Below are 25,384 nucleotides of genomic sequence, written 5' to 3'. Positions count from 1 at the left end.
TGTGGTGTCAGCTAAGTGCTCTAATGCGTAGCAGATGGGTGCAGTGAGGAATGTCTTGGGACAAGCTTCTGCCAGTGCACACCTGGGGCACCAATCAGGCCTGCAACATTTCCAAAAGGCATTTTTTGAAGTCTTTACCAACTTTATGGGGGCGAAAGTGTTGACTGTGCACTGCTGGACTTTCGTTGTCTCGTTTTCTCCGCCTTTCTCACTCCCTCCGTTCTGAAATCTAGCCAGATCGGAGTGACCTTCAACCACTTCAGCCCCACGGGGACTGAAAGGGAAAGAGCGAGTGAGAGAGATGGAGAGATAAAGTGGAGTAGTGGGTGGAGCTAACAAAGGCGAAAAAAATCTTGAAGGCAAGGAATGGAAAATGTCTGGAAACCAGTGGTGCGCATAGTGGACTATGACAAGAAAGATGACTTTGCCTTCTATGCCTTTCTTTCCCATCTGGCTGATTAAAACTCCAAGATGACCCCTCACCATGAATAGATGAGGTGAACGTTGTAAAGAAAAGATACAACCTTTGATTTCAATAAAGAGAATGGAAACGGGGCCTGTCAGAGAAGTTGTGGGAGAAATTTAACGAATAATGAGATTCAGCTCAATCTCCTGTCGTACTGGTGCTCTGATCATGCAAGAGCAGTTCCTACCTCAAACTTATTAATAAGTTTCCTCTTCAAATTTTTCTCATTACACATAATTAAAATAGACTGATGCGTGTATTTTCTCCAATGGAGTCAGTGCATGTCAAATCAGACAGGGCTGTTGTTATAGCAAACATTATGTTCACATGCTTGCTTAATTTTTTAAGCGTTTCATATTTTTTCAGACCCCATTCAGACATTATTTCAACAAATGTCTTATTTATGAAGCCATGTTTGGTGTATATGTCAAGAATTATGGCGCACAGGAATTGGTAGACAAATACATTGAAACACTTCAGGTTCAAATGGATCAGCGTCTCTTCAGGGAACAAATATTTTCATAAAGTGTTATATCATTTCATAACTCATTTCTAGGCGTGGGTGGTATTTGAGCCCTAATTGCACCCATAAAGACACATAGGAATAGGATACTGACAAATGTGTGTTTTTATCTTGAAGGGTTAGTTCACCCAAAAATTTAAAATCTGTCATTAATTACTCATCCTAACCCGTAAGACCTTCATTCATCTTCAGAACACAAATTAAGATATTTTTGATGAAATCCGAGAGCTCTCTGATTCCTCCATAGACAGCAATTTAATGAACACTTTCAAGGTCCAGAAAGGTAGTAGACAATGTTAAAATAGTTCATGTGACTCCAGTCGTTCAGCCTTAATTTTATGAAGCGACGACAATACTTTTTGTGCACAAAAACAAACAAAATAACGACTTTATTCAACAATTTCATTCGAGCCTGTGTCAGTCAAATACGCGGTTTACGTTGTAAATACAGTGCATCTCCTGCGTCCTCATCATACGCATGCGTCGTGGCGCTCAAGTGAACAGCATCGGCTGCCGCAGAACTCGAAAGCGCTGCACTGTTGCGTAAACTGCGTAGGAGACCGACACAGGTTAGAACAAAAATGTTGAATAAAGTCGTTATTTTTGTTTGTTTTTGCACACAAAAAGTATTCTCATCGCTTCATAAAATTAAGGCTGGACCACTGGAGTCACATGGGCTATTTTATCGATGTCTTTACTACCTTTCTGGGCCTTCAAAGTGTTAAAGGAACATGCCAACTTTTTGGGACTTTAGCTTATTCACCGTATCCCCCAGAGTTAGATAAGTCCTTACATACCATTCTCATCTTCGTGCGTGCCATAACTCTGTCTAACACACACCCACCGCTAGCCTAGCTTAGCACAAAGACGGGAGGTAAATGGCTTCAGCTAGCCTACTGCTCAATAAGTGACAAAATAACACCAACATTTTCCTATTTACATGTTGTAATGTGTATAGTAACATTGTGTACTAAGACTGACGGAAAATTAAAAGTTGTGATTTTCTAGACCGATATGACTAGGAACTATACTCTCATTCCTGCGTAATGATCAAGGAATTTTACTGCCGTACCATTGTTGCAGCGGCGCAATGATATTACACAGCGCCTGAAAATAGGCTAAATGTACACTTTTTCTGTACATTTTTGTGTTTAAATAGGGTCTGCATTATCTGTCTTAATAAGTAGGGACTTTTATTTTGACGGATGTTGTAGTCTACGGAAAGATAGTAAGAGCTTGCGGTTCATCGGAGTGGTTAGGCAGATTTAAAGTTTTCAGTTTGTTAACCACCCCCCGAAAAGGCATAAGGTGTGTATGTGCTTGTTTACGTGCTTTGTCATTTGTAATTTTGTGTATTTCGCTGTATGTTAATGATAATGCTATGAAGAGAGAGAGTTTGTGTACGAGGTGTTAAAAATGCGCACTTCTTTGCTTTATTTGTTCAGCTCTTACAGTGATTTTTTGGAGATCAAACGGTTTCAATAAACTCCATGAAACATCAGTAAAGTCTGGCCATCATTCGGACAGGGTCCGCTACTACACAACGGTGACAATCTGCTTGCACAGAGAGCATGCTGGGGACTATTTTCAGGTGCTGTGTAATATCATAGCGCCGCTGCAACCATGGTAAGGCTCAAAGTTCCTTGATCATTACGCAGGAATGAGTATAGTTCCTAGCCATATCAGTCTAGAAAATCGCAACTTTTCATTTTCCGTCAGTCTTAGTGCACAATGTAACTATACACATCACAACATGTAAATAGGAAAATGTTGGCGTTATTTTGTCACTTATTGAGCAGTAGGCTAGCTGGAGCCGTTTACCTCCAGTCTTTGTGCTAAGCTAGGCTAGCGGTGGGTGCGTCAGACAGAGTTATGGCACGCACAGAGATGAGAATGGTATGTATGGACTTATCTATACTCTAGCTTATTCACCGTATCCGCCAAAGTCCCCAAAAGTTGTTCCTTAATTAAATAGCAGTCTATGGAGGGATCAGAGAGCTCTCGGATTTCATCAAAAATATCTTTATTTTTTGTTCTGAAGATGAACGAAGGACTTACGGGTTTGGAACGACATGAGGAATTAATGACAGAATTTTCATTTTTGGATGAACTATCATATTGATTCCCATTCGACATCATGTGGGAAATGTTAATATCTCAGGCAGGTACAGTACAACATTTTGCTAATTTTAAAGGGACTAAAGTGGCGATGCTAACTACCTACCTGGCATGGAATTGGGTCTTTATGTGACTCGTTTTCAAAAAACAAACCAGCTTTTATTAATTTATTAAATCAGCTTTTACGTTGACATGCCTGGACTTTTCATCTCATCTCATGTTTGTTTGTTTTTTTTAACCTTTTTTGTATGTATAATGTATACATTGTAATAAGATTGAAAAAAATACTGAGTGCACCTTTAAATTAATTTGTAATCTATGCAATGCATGAGCATAGTCACCCGTCTTCAGTCAGGCATTTAACCAGGGGACTGTCCTTGCAATTAGTTGTTTAGATAAAAAAAAAAAGAAAAAAAGGCGTTTGTTAAATGACAAATAACCAATCTGAAAGCCCCTTCTAGTTCATCTCACCACACAATCATTCGTCACCGACTAACAGCAGAGACATCGGGGGTGTTGTTTTCTCCAGCCTAGAACAATGTAATTATCAAAGCAATGATTGCACCAGCAGCAGTAATTAGCAGCACGGACCCATCCATACGGAGACTCGCAATATGCACGAGGCCATTCAAATATCCCCGCCTGCTATCTGAAGTGAAATCCAAGAGGCTTAAGAGAGAAGCAACTAAGCGTTAGAGTTGGGAGAGCGAGCGGAGGGAGGGGTACAAGTGCACGTAAGCTGCCTACAAATGACACACTGCAATCATAAACTGTCTCGCGACGCGTTCTCTCGCTTCTTTTGCGCCCTTTCGTTAGTGAAGTATGAAGAATACGTCGAGGTACTCGGAAAACACGGCTTCCGTTACAGATTCAGCAGATAAAGCACTTCTGTCCGACTTCTACTCCTCAGCCCGCAAGCTTCATCGCAGCCGCCTGAGAGTCTGGATGGACCGGGAATGAGCCTGCTCGAGCTCGGGTCGACATAGCGGAATAAACCCCATGCCGATTATATAAGGGTTTTGCGACAAAGAAAGTCTGGAGACAGAAAGGCTTGATTCCTGATCACTTCGCCCGAATAAACTACACGACAGGCTTTATATTATGGACAATGTAGCCTTTGAGCTCGCCGTGGTTGACTTCTCTGGATTATTTTCCACGTTTAGTTTTGTTGAGAAGCAGTACGGTGTCATTACTGGACGAACGGCGTGATTTCGGACACTGGACTGGACGATAATATCGTCTTGATGCCTGCAGGCTTGCGCTGGTATTTAGATTGAGACTGCTCTGTGAAGTCTTCATGCTGTGGGGTAAATACACTCTCTACTTCATCCATTCCTGCTTACATGAAGTTGAGCTGGCTTGCAACTTGATATTCAATTATTCATGCAGCCTTCAAGTCCAAAAAGTTCAAATATTTTAGACCGTTTCGCCGCTGACGAGTCAATTCTTGACACCTGCCAATTCGGATGTGTATCCTAATGCAATGACACCTGTCGCAATATGGTGATCTATTGAAGGGACACATCTGATCACACGTGTGCTGCAGTAACAGCAGCAGCACGACACTTACAAGCATCAAGACAGATGATGCCATTTATTCTCCAACACTGATGAACACTCTCACTGTGATGATCTTCTCTGTGTGGGAATGATTCAATGGCACATTACCGACGGACATTTTCCTCGTAAATGAGGGCATGTGGCATGAGTCCAGCAGAGAGCATCTCCAAGAATGAGAGGTAGACGTGATTATGGGCACTTGCACACAGCAATTATACATTTACAATATTCATCACACTATATTTAACCCAGACCAGTAATAATGACCCCCACTTTAGGGTGTTAATTACGAGAAGCTTTTACATTGTTGTACATTACATTACTTATTATCCCCTATAAAACATTACAGACATAAATGCTGTCATCATCTATTCACCCTCATGTCAAACTGTAGGACTTTTTTTGTCCATGGAACATAAAAGAAAATATTTTGATATATCTTTTTTTTTTTTTTTTTTACGTTTTGCTTAACATTTAAAAAAAACAAAAATTATACTAGATAATTACACTTGCAAATTGTAATGATCAATAGGTTATTTTTTACATTTTAAAGCGTGCGATAACAAATCTAGAGAACATTTTTTCTGCTTTTAGACACAATAACATAACATTGATTATTAATTGACCACTATAGCTTTTTGATAAAAAAGAGGGTAAAATTGCTTATCTCGAGTTATAAAATGCAAAAATGTAGTGCAGCACACATCTTTTGTTGACTTGCAGATCAAAGCACACATTTGTACAAAGCAAAACTGCATGAAATTATGCACTGCAACCTGTGGCCTTAAGCAATCACTTATAGTTACGGATGCATTGGCTGTCAGTACTGAAGTCTACTCATTATTGATGTGCTTGGAGAAAACAAAACAGTATCATCCAAGTGACTTGATAACCTGATGAATTATGTGCAGAGAGTGAAGTCAAAAGATAAGCTCTACCCCTGCAGGCAAGCCTTCTGGGTTTCAATTCTTTTTTTGTCCTAAAATAACCATCTTCTATCATTTTTCTTCTGATTGAAAAGGAAAGATGTGTCCTGTCACTGTGCTGAAGCATCTTTCTTCAGGAGCATGTGGCTCCTAAATTCACCACAGACTCAGTCTGAGATTATTGGATTCGATTCAATTCCAAAGCAGAAAATCAGTAACAGAGACAAAAATAAAGTCTAAAACCAGATATTAGTGACGCACACTCCCTTTTCATTCCACAGAGCTCACAGAAGATTAATCATTCTAGGTCATTTACCAACATACTCTCTTCATTTCCTGCACACTTCGTCTTAATGCGTATAATTTCTACAGTTCCCACGTTATGAATATATTTCCATTCCCATTCTCATCAACAGTTCTCCAACAGAACATCTCCCTTTTCCCAGAGCAGGTCGCCTGTGCTTTTTGTGTTATACTCATCACTCTTTCCTTCTTCATTTCCCTCAGCTTATTTATGAACTATTACCATCATGCTGTAACACTTTATTAGGTCTGTAAAAAGCCAAGGGAATGAATCATCATCTTACTCTCTCCATCTCTCTCTCTCTCACTTCATTCAATTTCCCTTTCGCCTCACGATTTAAAACCTGTCGCCCATGTATCCACACATATACCTAATGAGTCTTTAAAAGTTGCGAGAGTTGTGATGAGCTAGATCGTCCCCAAAATAATTCTGTCATAATTTATTCTTCCTCTTGCCATTCCAAACCATTTTTGTGAAAACTATTTTTAACATTTAAGATGAAAAATCCTATTAACCAAAAATGTTGAAACCCTGCATTTCCAAAACCCGGTTGACACTCTGTATGTCCTCAACAGTAATGACGTTCATATAAAAAACAAAAAGTAATCTATCTGAGGTGTTAACGTTCACATCAGACACAAATGGTCAGTAGATGGCTACAGAGCACCGGACATTGAGTTCATCCGGCTGAGAAGGCCTGCATTCGATTTCACCATAAAGCCCACAATCATTTCTCTACATTAAATCAATACCACAGTTTTACACTGTCTGTTGCTGAAATATGGCTTGAGGAAACATGAATAAAATCAACATCAGTATGCAGTGTTATGACAACACCTCTCGGACAGTATTAAGATTGAGTGTCGCCATTTTGCAGGTGGCCCAATGCACTTGAAAGGCAAGAGAAAATGAGAGACTTGGATTTGATCATGTCATGCTTCATACTGAAACCAAAAACAACTAAATACCGCAATGTGACAGAAAACCAGCATGGAAGGCAAGCCACAAGGAAAAGAGGCTTAGAAAGTGTGCCTTGGTTCCCTTCGATATAATTAATTAATAAGGGAACAAGAGTTGACACGAATGCTATATAATATGCAGAATACCTGGGACACTTTCAAAGATGAGAGGACTTAAAAGTTTCATGAGTTAAGAAATCCTATTTAGAAAGAGAAAGAGAAAGAGAGAGAGAGAGAGAGAGAGAGAGAGAGAGAGAGAGAGAGAGAGAGAGAGAGAGAGAGAGAGAGAGAGAGAGAGAGAGAGAGAGAGAGAGAGAGAGAGAGAGAGATTCTAGCGTATTCTATTATGTATTCGAGGCATCAATTGGAAAAAGCAGAAAGATATGCTTGTTTTGGAAGTAATGAAAAATGACCCTAACCACCCTAAAGCCCTGTCTAAAACAAGCAAATGCTTATCCTGAGCACTGCCACAAACCTCATCTTATTAATCCCGTCAATGTCACCAGCTTTGTAAACTAAACAAGCTACATTTGTCAAGAAAGACCTTCGGTACAGACATTCAGCAACTACCTTTGATATTAAGGTTGAAAAAGGAAAAACTCTCCCATTTAAACGTTGCCAAACAATGAAGATGTATCAAGGGAGAGGATGAATAGTCTATTTTTGACCTGCACATTGTAAAAAATCATGCAATTTGCAAAAAAAGTACTGTTCTGCCTCAAATAGTATTACGAACATGTACATCACAGGCTTTGAAGATTGATAGCTAATTCACTCTGAAATTGCACATTTCTCTGTATATTCCAGGCCTTGTAATAGCACATAATCATGCAGGTCATGTCCTTATCAGGAAATGAAAGATATAACCTCTAAAACCATCCTCATCTCTTTCCTTAATGAGCCATCAGAGTCTGACTATGTCCTTGTTTCTCCTTCTACTTCAAGCATGTTGCCCTCGCCCCAGGTGTGCGTGTCTACTCTGGTGACAGTGAGCACGATGGCTGTGGTTGACCTCTACCTGCTGGAGCAGAGCATGCTGGGACCTCGAAGCGGAGCTCGTCCTGCAGTATGGCCGTGTGTTGCCGTCGCGCTGGGTGACCTGTGTTTCCTGCTGGCGCTGCGCTTTGTTTCTGCCGGTGTGGTTTCGGAGGCTCGCTCCCCCCGCCGGGGCTTTGCCAATGCTCTCTGGTTCCTTTTCCTCTCGCTGCTGCAGCTGAAGCTGTTCTTTGTGTGTCAGAATTACAGACAGGAGAGACGACCCCCGGATCCTCTCGCCCGCAAGACTCTGACTCTTTTACTTTCGGTGTGCCTGCCCTCGCTGTTCCTCATCTTGACAGGAGCCGATTACATGACTCCCCTCCGTAGGAAGCAAGAGGTGCGCAGCCGACTTCTGTGGGTGGTGGTCGACTTGCTTGATGTGTTGGATCTGCAAGCTGGGCTGTGGGAGGTGCAGGGCAGCGTAGGGGTTCCTCTTTGGGTTGAGGGTATAGTGTTCTTTTACTGTTACGTGCTGTTGCTGTTGCTGCCATGCGTGTCACTCACAGAGCTGGGCGCCACTGCGCTGCCTGGGCTGCAGGCGCCACGGAAGGAGGCTATCTATCCGTGGCTCAGCCTGGTGACCATTAACGTGTTCACGCTCGTGCCCAGAGGGGTCGGGATGCTGTGGTACAGGGACCCACGGGTGTCCACTGTGTTCCTGGGGAAAAACCTGCTGGCTCTTGCAGTAAAGCTGAGCTCCGCCTGGGAGAGGTACAGAAAGGGCAGCGGAGGGATGCAGGGAGCAGGAGCCTCCACAGGAACTGGAACTCAAACCCGAGATGCGGCCTTGGAACAAGCCACGGCACAGGAGCAAGGGTGCACATCTCCAGTGCCGTCCTCCACGCGCTACCACACACTTTCACGCACTCACGGACACAGCCATTCGCTCTCTCACGTCAGCCTGGACCCCACCGAGACCTCTCTGGGACCGGCTTACATTTCCCACGAGCTCTAGAGGCCACGGAAAAGCCCTGAAACTGCCAGCATCTGGAATTTGTGGGCACATAACCATCCCTGGAGTCTCTGTGCTTTTCACAAGATTAGCAGAGATAACTTATCGTATTAGCACACTTTGTAGTTTGTACAACTGATGATTTGTAAAGCCAAACACGAGCAGCCAACTGTGGTGTGAAGCTCCCAGACAAAATGATAATGAGGCTGGAGCGGTTTTAATTAAGTGCCTTCTTTAAAGAGCAACAATTAATATTGTTACTCTTGTTAATTTTGGTGTTCATCAAGGACTTGAATTAAACCATGTACTATGAAGCATGACCACTGTTAATATTCCACTCTGTAATAAAATTGTTTAATAGACACCTGCCTCCATTGTTACCCAGACACAGCCAGACCCATAATCTGTTGGTCTGACATGCGAGACCGAAGCAGCTCCACAGTAAATTTGTGGAGACCTGTCAAATATAATGACAACATAAAAAAAAATTATATGGGATAGAACTTGATTTAAATCAAAATGTTATGGTTGGTCTTCACAAACAAATTAATCCATTCCAATCAACTAAATAGACGTTTCGTGGTTGAGCAAACGCAATAACAAAAGTATCTGTCAATCACTTACAACAGTAAAACTTCCCCCACAATTACATACAGTGGAGTCCAAATGTCTGAGACTACTAGTGAAAAATGCTTCTATTTAGCATTTTTCTACTTCAACAAAAGTTTTTATTACAAATTATATTACAGGGATGCAAACGCACCAGGGGTGAAAAAGGTGACAAAGACGCCGCCCCCCCCCCACCCCAAACCACGGAATGTACCAAAATAGGGGACTCTTCAGGGGCATAGCTAAAGTGGTTTGAAGAACTTCGCACACTGGATGGGAAACGATACATCTTTAAAATAAGAAAACATTTCAGAATTCTGGATTACAATCCATTATAATGGTCCCAAAACCTTGATAATGAACATGTTGACCTTATTCATAGAACCTCGGTTACCCATGAAACCCCATTCAGAGTTTTTGAATGAATCTCTATCAAATACATTTTAACAATCACTGGTCGCCACCTTATTTGAAGCATAATATTAGTTTCAACGGTCATTTTTAATTGCCGCCACAACATCAGTGTTTATATTTGGCCAGGATCTGCTAAAAATTGGCAGATGTGCTTTTTCGTTGCTGGGTGGTTCAGTCATTTTAACATGGGGTTAGTTACACCACATTACTATGTTTAATTGGTCTGCGCTATTCCTTTCAAAGCAAACAAACCAGCTCGCATTTATTTGTTGCTTAGTGACGGTTGTGTTGAAGTAAGCCAGAAAGGGTTTTATTTGACAACTCAGAAGGTGTGATTCTCATGATTTCATTCACCGTGACCCTGTCCAAAGACTGTCCTCACAGACCTCACTGTTTATTTTCAGATTCAAATTAGATCTTGAATCCCAATCTCAATGTTGACTCAGATTTTTGGACATTTCTGTGGGCAGAATCAGACATTTGTACACTGGACAGAGAGAGAGCTCACAAATCGCCACCTTTAAATGTATCATAGCTACCACAGCATGAACTGCAGCGTCTTTCCTATTGTGGTTACCAATGACAGATCTGTACACATCAGAGTATGATGTTAGGGAAAGACTTTCTGGCGTGGTAATAGAGAATGAATCCTGGTGCAGATTATAAAGGGGGTTGGGGGGTTGGACATTATTCACTCTCCATCAGCGGCCCTACAATCCCCCCCACCCTTGCTCTGATAAACCATTATTACTCATATTAATTGAAATGGGACTCATTTTTCAAAGAGCTAAGAGCTTATACCGCACTTCATTCATGATTTACATGGAATATTTACCAAACGTAAAAGGAGGACAAACTTGCATGACAAATGCTAAAAATAAGCCTAGCTATAAATTAATTGAATTACTGAGAGCAGTTCCACTTGAAGCTGATTTAGCTTCAGAGGTATATCAGACATATGAACCAGACCAGAATGCCATTTCTCAGCCTTTCATCTCTCTCTCTCTTCATTTTAAATGCACACCCTCCATGTTATGTTCACTGTAACTGTTCAGCTTGCCAGTAATGAAGAGAAATCAGTGAAAAGAACAGAAGTAGCAGGTCAGACACACGCACAATGCACAATTTTTGGAGTAAAATGGAATCATATTTTCACCCCAAAATTAAAAGAAATAAGTGGTTTGCTTTTTTTTCCCATTTTGAATTGAGACATTATTTATAAGGACAATTAGGCACATCATTACAACACTCTCCAAATTCTGTATTGCTAAACATATTCTAAAGCTAAAAGCAATACAACAATTGTGAAATACAATAATTTTTTACATTTTTTTACACTTAATGTGATCCTTTAGAAACCATTCTAACATGCTAATTTGGTGTTCAAGAAACATTTATTTTTTATTAGCATGGAAAACAGTTGTGCTGCTTAATATTTTTGTGAAAACTGATACTTTTTCAGGATTCTTTAATAAATAGAAAGTTCAAAAGAACAGCATTTATTTGAAATGTATATCTTTAATAACTTTTAAAATATCTTTACTGTTTTGTTCATATAGGTGAGACACACACACACTATTTTTATATTATATATATATATATATATATATATATATATATATATATATATATATATATATATATATATATATATATATATATATATATATATATATATATATATATTATCACAGTTTATTTGCTATAGTTTAGAAAATGGTAATAAAATATGACAAGAACTAAACTGTTAGTTAAACTGTGTCAGAACAAATTCATCTTGATAATGTCAGATAACTTTGGTTGATTGTAATCCATTACATACCTTTCTATCAATCAGCTGTCAGCTGTTAAATTTAAGTACACAACTAAATAATACCAATTTAGGTCAAGCAATTGCAAAGCAATGCTTAATGTTGTTCAGTCTGTGGTGTAAAAGGTCGCATTGGCATTTAAAGAAAATCACTTAAGTAAATCATGGTCAGGTCAAAGTGTCTAATAAACATTTGTGACCAAAATTCTTCAATTTTACTGGTAGTCCGCTGTATGAAGAATTTGGGGGTATAATAGGTCACAGTTTATTTTATTTTGCTATTATAGCTACATAAATGAACTGTAGTGTCCTGCAACCACAAGCAAAAAATGATATCTGGAGTCTGAATAATTTTTGGTTTTACTGTGTGTTTGCATGTATGCATGTATGTATGTATGCATGCATGCATGTATGTATGCATGTACACGTGTGTGTGTGTAGTAATAAATAATAAATAAGCATGTGCCTGTAGTAATGAGAATAAATAATTTTAAATGTTTTATTAATTTTGTCATGAAAAAAAAATTTCTCAATGCAAAGTATTATATAAATATTTCCTTTTGATTTCGGGGTGAAATGTGACGTGGACGTGTTTCACCCATTTCCCTCACAGTGTTGGTATTCTTGGTCTCGACGTAAACACTTGAACTATTTTCTTGTACGTCCCTCTTTTATTCAGTCCTCTGTTTCTCTCCTCCATCCAGCTGAGTTAATTTCTCTCTGGACTGTAATTACTCTCCCCCACAGAAGCTGTCAGTTTCCCCCCTCTCCTCCACAGCTCCCTCTTTTATTTCTCTCGTTTGTTTAAATTTGCCCCCCGGCCGACAGGCAGGCTACCTTTATGCGCTTACCCTGTCAGGGATGGTTAGGCAGACGAGAGAAAAAACGAAGAAGGGAGAAAGCGGGATTTAAGGGCCAGTGCTGTAAAAGCTGAAGGCCTGATGGCTGCAATTTATTTACAGTTTAATGCACATAAAAGTTGAGCCAAAGATGGCAGAGCTCAAACAGAGCTGACAAGAGCACGGCTAGACACATGCACAAACACACGACTGTGCGTGTTTCACGGACATATGGTGCTGCTTTGCTTGACTGATGCTCATTACACCTCATATTTAGTTCACCTCAACAGCTTTCTACAGCAAGTAAGCTCACTCTGGAGGCCAGGTTGACTTGCGCTGGCAGAAGAAAATGTGTCTCATTTATTATCATCATGATGGGCAAGGGACTGTAATGACATCATTACAGCTGTAATTAGCTTGTTAGTTATAATGTGTAGTTACATATGAGAGTAGTGTGTTAAGCCTGTGTGAAACAGTTTCCTATGACAGTCCCTGGTGGAGAAAAATACATAACTTTTAGAGAAACATCAGATTTCTGTGATCAAGCGGTAAAAAAAAGATGTAGTCAAATACATAAAGTCTGATTTTCGTTCTGATCATTTAACTCCTGCAGAAGACGACAGAACTTCAAATGGTCAAAGCTATGGAGCAGAATATAGCGCTGCAGTGGTGTATTTTTGTAGGCCAACCCGGAAGTTAGCATCACCCTTGTTCCCTCAATAAAAACACAATAATAATTTTCCATTGGATTTTGGATGGCAGAAAATAAGCTCTGTGACCAGCAACAGTTTATGATTATTGCATGATTATCTTCACAAATGAAACTTTTTTAAGAGAGATCCTCTTTTTTTGTTGTTGTTGCAACCCATATAGGCCTACAACCATTTACATTCAAACAAGTCAAGCTAAGCATAAGAATACTTGTATACAATGGGCCATTTTGCAACTCAAAGTTGATTCTGCACTAATTTGATAGCTAGGCCTATATATGGGTTGCTAATTAACTGGTTAACCGTCAACCAACAAGAATTTTAACCAATTAATCGTTTGCTGCATGCTTCAAAATACACCACAATTAAATTTTTTTTTAATGTTTTTTTTTAGAAAAAAAAAGCAGGTAAATCACGTGTAAGTCGCATTTGATTGCATTCAGAAATAATACCGGTAAATAAAGCAAAATGTTATAATGTAATACTACAAACATTTTAAACACTACAAACATAGCTATAGGTTATTTTAGTTCCTCTCACTCCACAACAAATCCTTTAAATGTAACGGTATTACGGCTATAACTAGGGTGAATTCAGAGTGATTGGGACACTTTTTGCTATTGAGATGACTTGGAAAAAGTGTCCAAATCACCCTGAATTCACCCTATAAAACCAAAACGGAATCATTTAACGTTAATGAGAAACTGAAAGTAACCACCGTTAGGCTCACGTAGACTAACACTCTCATTCGAATCCAAATGTTTCCATATTTGCGATGTATCTGGATGCTAAACCATTATTTATTATAGGCTTTGTACTTCACTTGCGTCCCAATATTGATGGAAAAAAATCATCCTCTTCACATGTGCAAAAATGTGCTTGGAAAGACCACAGCGGCGGTGCTCACGCTGCACGAATTCTACTACTGACTATTTAAACTGAGCTGTGTAACTTCGGATTATTTTATGCTGATAATGAACAGGCTGCGATACAAGTTTGCAATGCTGGAATATGTTGTGTGTGCGCGCGTAAGGCGCCCGAGCGAACGAGTAGGTCATACAGATAATAAGAGTAGCACATCGTTTAAAATTGCAAAGTGTTACTTACATTGTGCTATTGTAAAAATAAAGAAAACAAGATGTGCTTTCTGTCGTCTGGTTTCCTTTCTGTGAACTTGTTTGAGGAGCGCTGCGCCTCACACAAATGAACCAAACTCAGCAGCACAGTCTCAGTTTTTTCTTTCTTTTTGTTAATCTGTTAATTATTTAAGTATAGACTGATTCTATGAAAACAAATTGTTATTTTTAATGTAACCATTTTTAAATCATCCTGGCGACCCATTAAAAAAAAAATCACTGTTGTAGAGCACAGTGTCTTCTCGACATGATGCTATCCAGTAGGGGTGGAATGGTTCAAATTACTCACGGACGGTTCGGTTTGTATCACCGTTTTAGGGTCACGGTTTCAGTACGGTTCGGTATGTGCTATGTTTAGGGTAATTAGGACATTTGTCATATAAAAAAAAATATATGTATTATATAAATATAAATATATACAACAACAGCACAAATACAATAGACCCTTTTCACAGATAATGATGAGGTTTTTTAACGGTCATCAATATCGTAAATCCTGCAACGTTTTTTGTATTTTCATAAAAAAAATTAATGTACACTTATAACACTAATACTTTATTACTTTTGCATCAAATTACAAAAAACAAGTTGGCGCTGCTGTGAGGGTGTTTCTAATACAGCGTCTATGGGAGTGATGGTAAAAATTAACATCCTTCTCTCCTATGACTGCAGTTATCAATCCCACTCTATTTTTTCCCTCTTTTTGCAAGTTGTGAAATCACTATTGTGGCGTTTTTCTTTTGCTATTTGAGCAAATGGGCACACAAAAAAAATATTTAATTTATTCTCTCATTCACATATTTAACCCAACTATGACGCCTTCCGCTCTGAGAAACCCGGAAATGTGAAAAGGGTCTATAAAGCAAAGATGAATATAAAAGAAACAGTGCTTTTCCCTACTATCCAGTATCCGCAGGAATCAGCTGCAGTGTTTGAGGGGGTTCAAGGTTTCCCTCCTGGGGTGCTTCTCAATTCTTATTTGTGCATCCTCGTTTCCTCTCCTCGCGTCTTATCTCCACCCCTTCAGGATGCGAGGGAAGGACGCGAGGCCGGAGGAATTGAATCAAGTGAAATGATATATCCTCGCTCCATTTAGCGTCACTTCAAAGCGTCGTCAAATAATGATGAGTCTACACCGCTGGATTTAGTTTGCACATCGGGATTCTTGAACATTAGAGATAACTATTTATATTGTAATAGTTTCAACCCCTACAAAATACCACATTTGTCCATATTTTATTTAATATTACCGGTTATTAATAACAACTAATTATTCCCAGTTATTAACTGCTTTTTATTTGTAGTTTATAGTATTACAGTTTGTTTCTTTCATTTTCTTGTGCTTTGATATAATTCTGCAACTGTCAGTTGCTGTTATTTGACAAACATTTGTGTCTTGTACATGTAAACATAATAATAATAATAAATAAACTGTGCGATCCTCGCCTCCTCAAGGTGCAATTAGAGAATTGAGATGTCCTACAAGATGGCTGAGCTCGGTCGGTTTCCGGGTCATAGGATGGTGGACGGAGGAGCGAGGAAAGGGATATTGAGAAGCCCCCCTGGTGTCTGCACGTGCAATAAGTGGACAGGCAATATGCTTATGTTTCGTCTTGACGAACTAAATGGCTTGCGATTTGTTTGAAAAACGATGTGTTTAATTGACTCAGAGTCGACTCTCACTTTTGAGAGACAATAACTTTATATATGGCGCACTTTCAGATTTAAAACTTTGCAGGATGTTTTCATTCACTTAGAACTATGTTACACACTACAAGAAAAGTATTTTTCAAAAATCCATAATAGGGGCACTTTAACCAACATGTCTGAAATGCCTCAAGACAATGAAACCAGACGTGCTAAAAAAAAAAAAAAAACGCAAACTCACACTCTTTTTAACAAATCATTTTGCATGGCTTTGTTCAGTTCTTCATGACTGGATAAAGATTAATATTTTGCTTACCTGTCCCAGGATGGGGCCCAGGGGAGGCCCAGGAGCCGCCTGTCCAGACCTTACAATTGCTCTGATCACGCCTCCAGTATCCAACTTTTTCACCACTTTGGCCGCTTTAGATATCTTAGACATATTTTCTATGTGTCTGGCCTGCCACACGTCTGTCCGTCCCCTTTGCCTGTTGGGAAAGGTAGTTATTGAGGTCTCCTTAATTCGTTAAAAATTCAACACAAAAAAATCAATACAAGTCCAGAGGTTGAAAAGTGAGTTACACAAAAGCTCTCCGATCCATAAAAGCTCTCCCAGGAGTGCACAGCAGTCTTATCTCGAGAAGCTGTAAGCGAAGACAGTTGTGAGGCGAAGTGCTATGAAACCACAGGACCTTCAAAGATAAGGGGGGAAAAAAGCACATGTGCGTAGTGCACTCGAGGAGCTTTTGTGCTTGGCTGCCTTCAACGATTCCCTGCACTCTGCTGATCCATTACAGTTAGCTAGCGCTCTATGGGTCTACATCAGAAAAGGTCGATGGAGAAGATTGGACGGCAGCCACCAAGCTGCAAAACCAAAATGCACAGATTTAGCACCACACGCAAAGGGCGAAAGGATAATACCTGGGTTTTCCATTCATGACTAAATAAAACGACATGATTGAATCAATCAGTTGAGTGGTGGAAATGCAGTGCAGTGTTTGAGGGGGTTCAAGGTTTCCCTCCCGGTGTCTGCGTGCCTGAAATGTATGCGCTTGGGGAAACATGACTCATAAAAACCACGCCCTATAATCTGATATGGACCAAATGCAATAAAAGCCGCTGCATGTTCAACGCCATTCGCCAGACCAGAGCGCAGCCAATTACAAATATGACGGGAGAACTTGACCCATTTTGTGACTGTTCAACCCAGGTGAAAACAATATCTCTAAATTATTCCCAGCCTTTTATTCCAGGTTAACCTCACTATTTATATATTCATAAATGCAAGGGAGAGGGACAGAGGTGAAATAAACACCTCGCTAGCCACGCGTTGGAAACAGCCATTGGTTTTAATGCCAAGTTAATCCTTGCATCTGTGCGTGCAAGGAGACAAGCGAAGAGAGAATTTCACAAGCACTGAAACGTCTTGGATCTCAGAATACACAGGCTATCTAAAGGGAGCAGAACCAGCCGATATAGGCTCAGCAATCACCAGCTGTGTGAATGCATTGCATTAAAAATTACTTTCTGGGTTCTTTAAAATGCCAATCACATTTCGCCGTTCTATTTCATGCTGTTGTCCAAACATATTTTGCTGTTTTAAAAAGCATGTTGAATCAATTTAAGAGGCAGTCAGGGAAGGCTGGGCTGGTAAACCTCCACTTCTTGGCAGGAGGTCCAAGCATTTTAACATATTCAAAAGCAAAAGAGGACAATCAACAATCCTGAGTTGAGTTGATTTGATGCGAAGCGATATATTTGGAACTTTGTGTTTGGCGGCAATTAACTTTTTTTTGGGGAGGGGGTACTTGGAGCCGACAATAACAGCGTTTCTGACTGTTTTGAAGAAACATGCATGAAATTTCTTTTGCATTTTAAAGCAACTCTGTTGACGTGCTGGGGATATAAAATACATGATGAAAGAACAAAAAATGAGGATGAGTGAATATGGACTGCAGGCATGTTCTGTCAAACCCCACTGTGCTTGCTGCATTTACTGCTTTGAAGCGCTCATCAGCTTTCTAAATTAGATTAAATTGCTTGAGAATGATATTTGATATTCTCAGGAAAAAACATGTTTTGTTTGAAACATTAAAATTAGAAATAGAAACACCTTTGGGTTGGTACAATTTAAATGCTTTTGAAAGAAGTCTCTTATGCTCACCAAGTCTGCAAAAATTTTTTGTATTTATATTGCATTTTAAAATGTAAACTTTCTGTTTCATATTTTTGTAGAAAATGCAATAATTTTTTCTTTCTTTGATGAATAGAAAGTTCAAAAGAACAGCATTTATTTGGAATAGAAAGCTTTTGTAACATTATAAATGTTTTACTGTCACTTTTGATTAATTCAATGCAAAAACAAAAAGGTTTGCTGACCCAAGAAGCAAACTTTGGAAAATTGCAAACACAACATATTTTTTTTAAAAGGTTGTTTTATAAAAAAAAAAAAAAACTTGAAGTGTTCCCTATTTTCTTTTGACTGTGATATTTTGATAAAAGATTTCCATGTGTAAAAGAACCGTAGAACCTGGAAACGCTGTACTGTTTTTACTACATGAATAGCATAGGAGAATGATGTTGAAGAGATTGTTGATTTATTTTTTGGATTTTTTCGTGTATTAAGTATTCTGGTCGCTTCATAGAATTAAGGTTGAACCACTGGAGTTACATGGACCATTTTTAAAAATGCCTTTACTACCTTTCTGGGCCTTGAAAGTTGCAATGATGTTACTGCCGATGGATGGTTCAGAGAGCTCTTCGATTTCATCAAAAATATCTTTATTTGTGTTCTGAAGATGAACAAAAGTCTTATGCTGCGTTCACACCAAACGATAATAGAGCGTCAGGAGCGAGTGATTTCAATGTTAAGTCAATGGAAAGGTGCGTTGACGCATGTCTGGAGGTCCTGCGGCGCGATAGACGCGATTCGCACGTCCAGTTCGCGCGAATTGGACGTAAATTGAGTGTCTTGCACGATACGCGCGTTACACGCGAGTGGTGCTTTTTGTGCATTCACGCGTTTGAAGCGAATTCGCGTCTGACGCCCGAGTTGAAATATTTGAACTTTGGTGTCAATTTGCGGCGCGTTAACCAATCAGGAGCCTGCTTGCTGCTGTCACTTGGTAAAGTGACGAGATGAGAAACCCTGCATAATTTCAAAATACAACTGTTGTGTCACAAAATTAGGTTAAGACTTTTTCAGGTGAGAATGTAGTTGTTTAAAGCTCAAATCTGTGGTTTATTTATAAAGAGAGCACCTATTTTGCGTTTTTGGAGTTGTGAGATCCAGGCGATCCCCGGGCACACAGCGCTCATTAACCCTGGCGAGAACAGCCTTTCCTCGGCTAGTCCTTCTGACGTTTGCCGCTGGTTCTGATGTCCTGTAGTGGTTTGTCTTGTGTGGATCTAACGGCGATCTTTGGTGTCATGAATCTATCATTTGTTGTCTGCCTAATCGTTTTGACTGAGGGCAAAGAGAAGTTTCATAACTTAATTTTTTTAAGGATATTTAAATATACAGGGAGTGCAGAATGAAAGAATGAAGAAGGTTTTTTTATAGGCTTTCTGGACAGATAGGTTGAGAGTGACTCTTGAAGGACCAGCACCACATCCTCTAGTACCACTGTTTGAAGAATTCATCTTCCAGAATCTGGCAGTACGTTTTGGGAGTTCATTTTAGTCCATCCTGAAGTCCGTTTTGCAGAGATGGACTAAAAATGAACTCCCAAAACGTACTGCCAGATTCTGGAAGATGAATTCTTCAAACAGTGGTACTAGAGGATGTGGTGCTGGTCCTTCAAGAGTCATTCTCAACCTATAAAACCTATAAAGCCTATAAAAAAACCTTCTTCATGTATTTTACAACACTTCAGCTTGTGATTCTTAACTAGTGGGGGTCATTTTTTAGGATTCTTTACCTAACTGAAGTCTCTGAGATCCTGACACCTTGCACTTCTGGAGACTCCAGGTAGGTTGCAGCTCTGGAAAATGGTGGTGCTGGAGACTAAAGGGTTCCTGGTGGTTTCACCCTTAATTCTTCACCTTAATTCTTAATTCTTTTGCAGTTAACAGGTGTCTTTTCTTCACCACCTGTTTTTGTCAGATCTTGCTGACCCAACGAGCATTTCACTGTCCAGTGGTCATGCCTTAACTGCAATGTCTAGTATTGCATTAGTATTGCATCCTTCTCATGGGCATTTAATACTTTTTGACTTTTCAGTCTGAGTTAAATCTCTTTTTTGGCTCAATTTATCTGTAAAAGAAAACAAGCCTAATAATTCTGCACACCTGAATATAAGGTGATTTTCATTTCCAGCCTTCATGAACAATTATATATCACTTATACATTATTAAATACTAAATCAATAGTAGTTATTAGGATTACTGTGGTTTGGAATTGGTTAATGTGCCTGGAAAAAAAATATGATCAGAAAATCAACGTGCCTAATAATTCTGCACTCCCTGTACATGCAGTGAAGTGAAGATAATAGAGTTGCCTGGACCACATTTGTGTGGCTATTAATGCTTAATATATATTTTTTAATGAAAATGAAAAAAGGCAGAGTGGTGTTTTATGACATATTTCTCCTGGAGCGCATTGAACGCGCGTCTATTTCGCTTCAAACGCTCAATTTATACGCGAATGGATTCAAAATGTTCAAGCGTCCAACTAGATGCGGTAGACGCGATTTTGACGCTCTATTCGCATTTGGTGTGAACGCAGCATTGTGGTTTTGGAACGACATGAGGGTGAGTAATTAAATGACAGAATTTTCATTTTTGGGTGAACTAACCCTTTAAGATCTGCACTTTAGCATGTGAAAATAAAGCTTTGTTTGCCTTTCATGATAAAATTATTTGAGACTTTAGGCTCATTTAATGTCCAGAAAACATTTTTGTTTTTGTACGTTTATATTCATTTGTTTACTATACATTAATCTTTAGCCAAAGTGCTATTTGATTTTTTTACTGCACTGTTCCAACAGAGAATAATGAAGTAGGTGTACAAACAATTGGTTCCTGAAAATGAATTGTTGCAATGTTTTACACTTAAGTATCTTGGCCGTAACAATGATAAAAAGAAATGCCAAGTTCTAGACTCCCTAGTAAAGTGAATTAATATCTTAATGCAAATTCAGAGATAGCCATACAAGAGTTACAGAAAACCTCATACCTAATGCTGTTCTGTTCAATGGGATAAAACCAGGATTAAGGAAAATGAAACACTCAAGGGAGTCAATGGAATTAGCAGGGCTACATCATTCCTGATTTAAGATGACAAAGAGAGACAGGACTCTCTTTATGAAGTGATTTAAGAACCTCAAAATCATTCCCTCTGCAGTTTCACATTTACATATATAGATTTACAGCCCGACTTTTGAAAGCCAGCCAGTTCATTTGGATTCTAACTCTCTTGATATATCTGGTTTTGGTTGGAGACAAATTGAACTTGCATGGGACATGGGAAAACATGTTTGTTGAGGCAAGAATAGCCATTTAAATAATGCTGAACAAGCAATTGTTGTTTTCGCAAAGTAGACAAAAGCTGGAAAATAAATGAGGAGGAAACTATATAAAACATTTATGCATAACAGAAATGACTAGTAAAATTATTTAGTTTCTTCTACCAGCTTGCGTTTTGAACAAAATGGGAAAATTGGCTTTCGCAAAAGGAGGCGAGTTGCTGTTTTTTTAATGGAAGGTGATTGTGTACAACAGTGAATGAAAACATTTGCTTACTATACGCAATTAAATTATTTGAGAACAAGCAGGGACACAAAACTGTCACTCTCTCTACTCAATAACAAACAATCGTGCAACAAATGTTGCAATTCAGTGAGCAGGCTGGTGTTTCAGAATTCTGCTCAATTCCTCTGATACCCTCCAGGTGCATATTGATTTTTGACAACACCGCAGAGTGCAATTTGTGATAACCTCAGCAAAGAGCTAAACTACCTCCTAATTTACAACAGCAAACTAGAACAAGGTGGGAATACTTAAATGACAGTGAAGTACCACTGTGTCAATTGCCATTATAACAAATGTAAAAACAAGATTATGAAAACGTGGGAATGCTATGGTTTAAATTACCACTAAATTCAGAGTGTATTTTAGGTCAGGTATCTGATTAGTATAATTTTTCCTCTTTTTCCTGAGGTAAACTTGTTATTGAATGTTAGTGTTCTAAAATCGTTTTACAGTACCAATTTAGTTTTGAATGATCATATTCCATTCTCTCTCTGACCATAAAGGGTTTATTTATTGACCTCATTTTGATGGTCCCTTTAACACATTCTGTTGACTATTGAATGTGATTGTCTACTGACTCTCATTAGAGTGTTAGTTGAGTATTAGTAGACTGGTAGGGCTAGGATTAAAATAAGTTGACACGTTGGTCGCAAAGTTAAAAAAAGTGTTTTTTTTTTTACTAATAGTCAGTAGACCATCACAATAAAGAGTTAGCAGATATAAGGCAGACTAGGGCTATGTGATATTTAAGAAAATTGCGATATGCAATACATTGTTAAATAATATGATATGCGATACGATATTGCTTGTGTAATATCTATTTAAATTGTATATGTATATATATGTATGTATGTATGCATGCATGCATGTATGCATGCATGTATGTATATATGTATGTATGTATGTATATGTATATGTATATATATATATATATATATATATATATATATATATATATATAAAAAAAAAATATTAAAACTGAGAATGATACCATTTATGTGTTTCACATTCTTTCTGGGAAAAGAAAGCATCAATCAAATAAGCATTAAATGTCACAAATCTGACAATATAATTTTAACATCAATGTAAACAAACCAAAAAATGTAATGCCAATATTTAAATACCAAAAACTCTTTGCTTGACTTGGTAATATATTAGTTATATCAACCTAAAACTTTTTTTAATCTTTGTTATTAAAAATAAGAACTAAAAACAGTAGTCTTCACATGAATTAAATATACAGTGATACATAATAAACGGCAGGTTTACTGTATTAGCAGGCTGTCACTTTAAGACCTAATGCACGGATCCTATTGACACGCATTCGGTTTCTTTCCCCAACTGATATTGTTCACTTAAAGCATAACCGACTGTGTTTACATGAATTCACGCCAAGACAGCCATTTTGACACAACTGTGTGTATGTGACAGGAAACAGAGCTGAAGGGATCACACGCTTTCAGAGAAGCGGCGTGTGTGTCAGACAGCAGACAGCACGAGACTGCAAGGAGTTGTTTTTCACAAGTTATTGCGTTTAATAACTCTTTTTAACATCAAGCAAGTCACATAAGTAAGTGCCCAGTCTATTCTCTGCTACATGTGTCGACCTAAAACGTACACTTTTCACAATGTGGAAGAACTGTAGCCTATTAAAATCATTCAGATATTGCGTGCCATAGCGATATGCATATCTCAATATGTACATATATATTAATTTTGCGATATTTCGATATATTGTGCAGTCCTAAGGCAGACCGTCTGCTAATACTCCAATGAGAGTTCGTTGACATGTAGTTGCAAAGTTACTTATATTCAATAGAACATTCCAAAGGGACCATTAAAATAAAGTGTTACTGAATAAAGCAATTATTATAATAATTATAATAATTTTCTAGCAGATCTTTCAGAAAAATATCCAGAACGACGGTACAAGATTCTCTTTTTACCCTATCGTTTAGTCCTTGGTGACAGGGAAAATAGCATCTAATCTGGGAACAAGGGTTTATAATGACACCAGTCAGAACAGAAGCTGTTCAGTTCCTGTGTGAAGACATGCTATCTATGAACTTATACAGCAAAGATCTTTAAAGTTGAAATCAAAGTTGACAATTCTTATTATTTTTAAGGAACATTGCAGTATTTATTAGAAATGACTTATCTTTGCACATTATACCTTTTTTAAAATCATGTGCCCTTGTAATCTTTAATCAAAATAACTTCTGTCATCTCTTCTCTTCTCCAATGATGCGTTTCCTCACGTAAAGAAGGGACAACCTGTCACTCAAATGACATCACAGAAATAACAAACAACAATCAATCCATTTTTTTTTTTTTGCTTGAGAAGCCATTTCACTCAGACATAGGCCATAATAAGAAAAGACTATCACAACTTACGTTTCATGACAACTATGCTACCACTCCTGTACAAAACAACATGTCACTCTGACTCACCTCATAAAATTCTATCTCATACAAATCTGACTTTTAAGATTTATGTATTCTTGAGTGATGTACATTACTGTGGCACAGAACAGAAGTATATCATGAACACTAACATATAAAAAGCAGTTGTGTCTGGATTCAAACTACCAACAAAAAAAGTGAAGTGAGTGAAACTGCATGAAACTCAGCTCTGGTGTTACTGGTTAATGGGAAGTTCCAGTTCATTATAACAAAAATACATTTAATCCAACATTAACCCCCGGTTTCACAGACAATGCTTAAGCTAATCCTAGACTAAAATGCATGTTTGAGCTATTTTAAACTGAAAGAATCTTGCACTGACAAATCTTAAAATATGTCAGTGGCATTGTTTTGTCTCAAGATGCACACCAGCAATGTTTTTTTCTTGGGCACGTTTATAAAAGTTACTTAAATGTCCTAATTGAACTAAGGCCTAATCCTGGTTTAGTCTAAGCCCTGTCTGTGAAACCAGGCCTAAGATTTGTGACCAAAATTTACTTTGTCCAAAAAGCGAGTTAACGTTTTTACATGACTGGTGTAACATTAGGGCTACATTGTTACATGACCAGCGCGGTTTAATTTAGTGGGAAAACACAAAGCCTGACTTTGGAATACGTTTGGAATAAGTGGAATTAGTGACTGACATTATAAAACAGTAGAATTCAAGCATTGCAGTTAGTTTGTAGTTCCCCACCAGTCACAGTTGTGAACAGAAATAAAAGAAAGAATATAGAATAAAGTAAAATAAAGTTATAATAATAAAAATAATACAGCATAAGAATCATAAGAATAGATCATAAGAATAATAATACATCATTAACGTTATGCATATAGCACGACACTATTTTAATTTAAAGATGATTAATAAGCAGCTTCAGGCTCATATTTAAAACAAACGATACATTTGATTGTGATACAGAGAATAATGAAATTGCCATTACCTGCTAATGGGATAATATGTGTTCACGTACACGAGAAAAAGACCTTCACGTTTGTATTTGAACCATGCGCGCTGCCATATTGCCTTTACTGTCACTTCAGATGGTTTGATGAAAGCAGATAGACTGCCCCTATGTGGACAGGAGGGGACTACACCTATAAATATTGGTGGAATCAAGCATTTATCGTGAAAATTATTTATATTGACCACTACATAACATAT

At 38.4% G+C, this 25,384-nt stretch overlaps 2 protein-coding genes across 5 annotated transcripts in view; one reads left to right on the top strand and one right to left on the bottom strand.

Moving 5' to 3' along the window:
* mrpl11 (mitochondrial ribosomal protein L11) overlaps window positions 1-25,264 on the bottom strand; it is a 42,643-nt gene extending 17,379 nt beyond the window's left edge. For 2 of the 3 annotated variants that reach the window (XR_013818199.1, XM_079839165.1), the window contains exons 1-2: window positions 25,164-25,264; window positions 16,328-16,496 (exon numbers count right to left, since the gene is read on the bottom strand). Coding sequence is in view for 2 of the 3 variants with exons in the window: in XM_079839165.1 (XP_079695291.1) it covers window positions 16,328-16,450 (123 nt within the window). In the remaining variant the exon portion in view is untranslated. Of the gene's footprint in view, window positions 1-16,327; window positions 16,497-23,932 lie in introns of all 3 variants that reach the window. The other variant, XM_079839166.1, reaches the window with a different exon arrangement.
* On the top strand, window positions 3,802-9,207 carry tmem265 (transmembrane protein 265). 2 transcript variants are annotated; one of them, XM_079839155.1, is made up of 2 exons: window positions 3,802-4,414; window positions 7,802-9,207. In XM_079839155.1, exon 2 carries the CDS (start codon window positions 7,803-7,805, stop codon window positions 8,847-8,849), a length of 1,047 nt encoding a protein of 348 aa, XP_079695281.1. In that variant the 5' UTR covers window positions 3,802-4,414; window position 7,802; the 3' UTR covers window positions 8,850-9,207. The 2 variants fall into 2 exon arrangements, with proteins under 2 accessions (XP_079695281.1, XP_079695280.1); XM_079839154.1 differs by having other exon boundaries at window positions 3,859-4,846.
* Window positions 25,265-25,384: the final 120 nt, after the last annotated feature.

Source organism: Gobio gobio (assembly GCF_949357685.1).
Source record: "Gobio gobio genome assembly, chromosome: 16".
In the NCBI taxonomy this organism is placed as follows: Eukaryota; Metazoa; Chordata; class Actinopteri; order Cypriniformes; family Gobionidae; genus Gobio; species Gobio gobio.
Note: the sequence above shows the minus strand (reverse complement) of the source record. Positions and strands in the feature narration are given on the sequence as shown.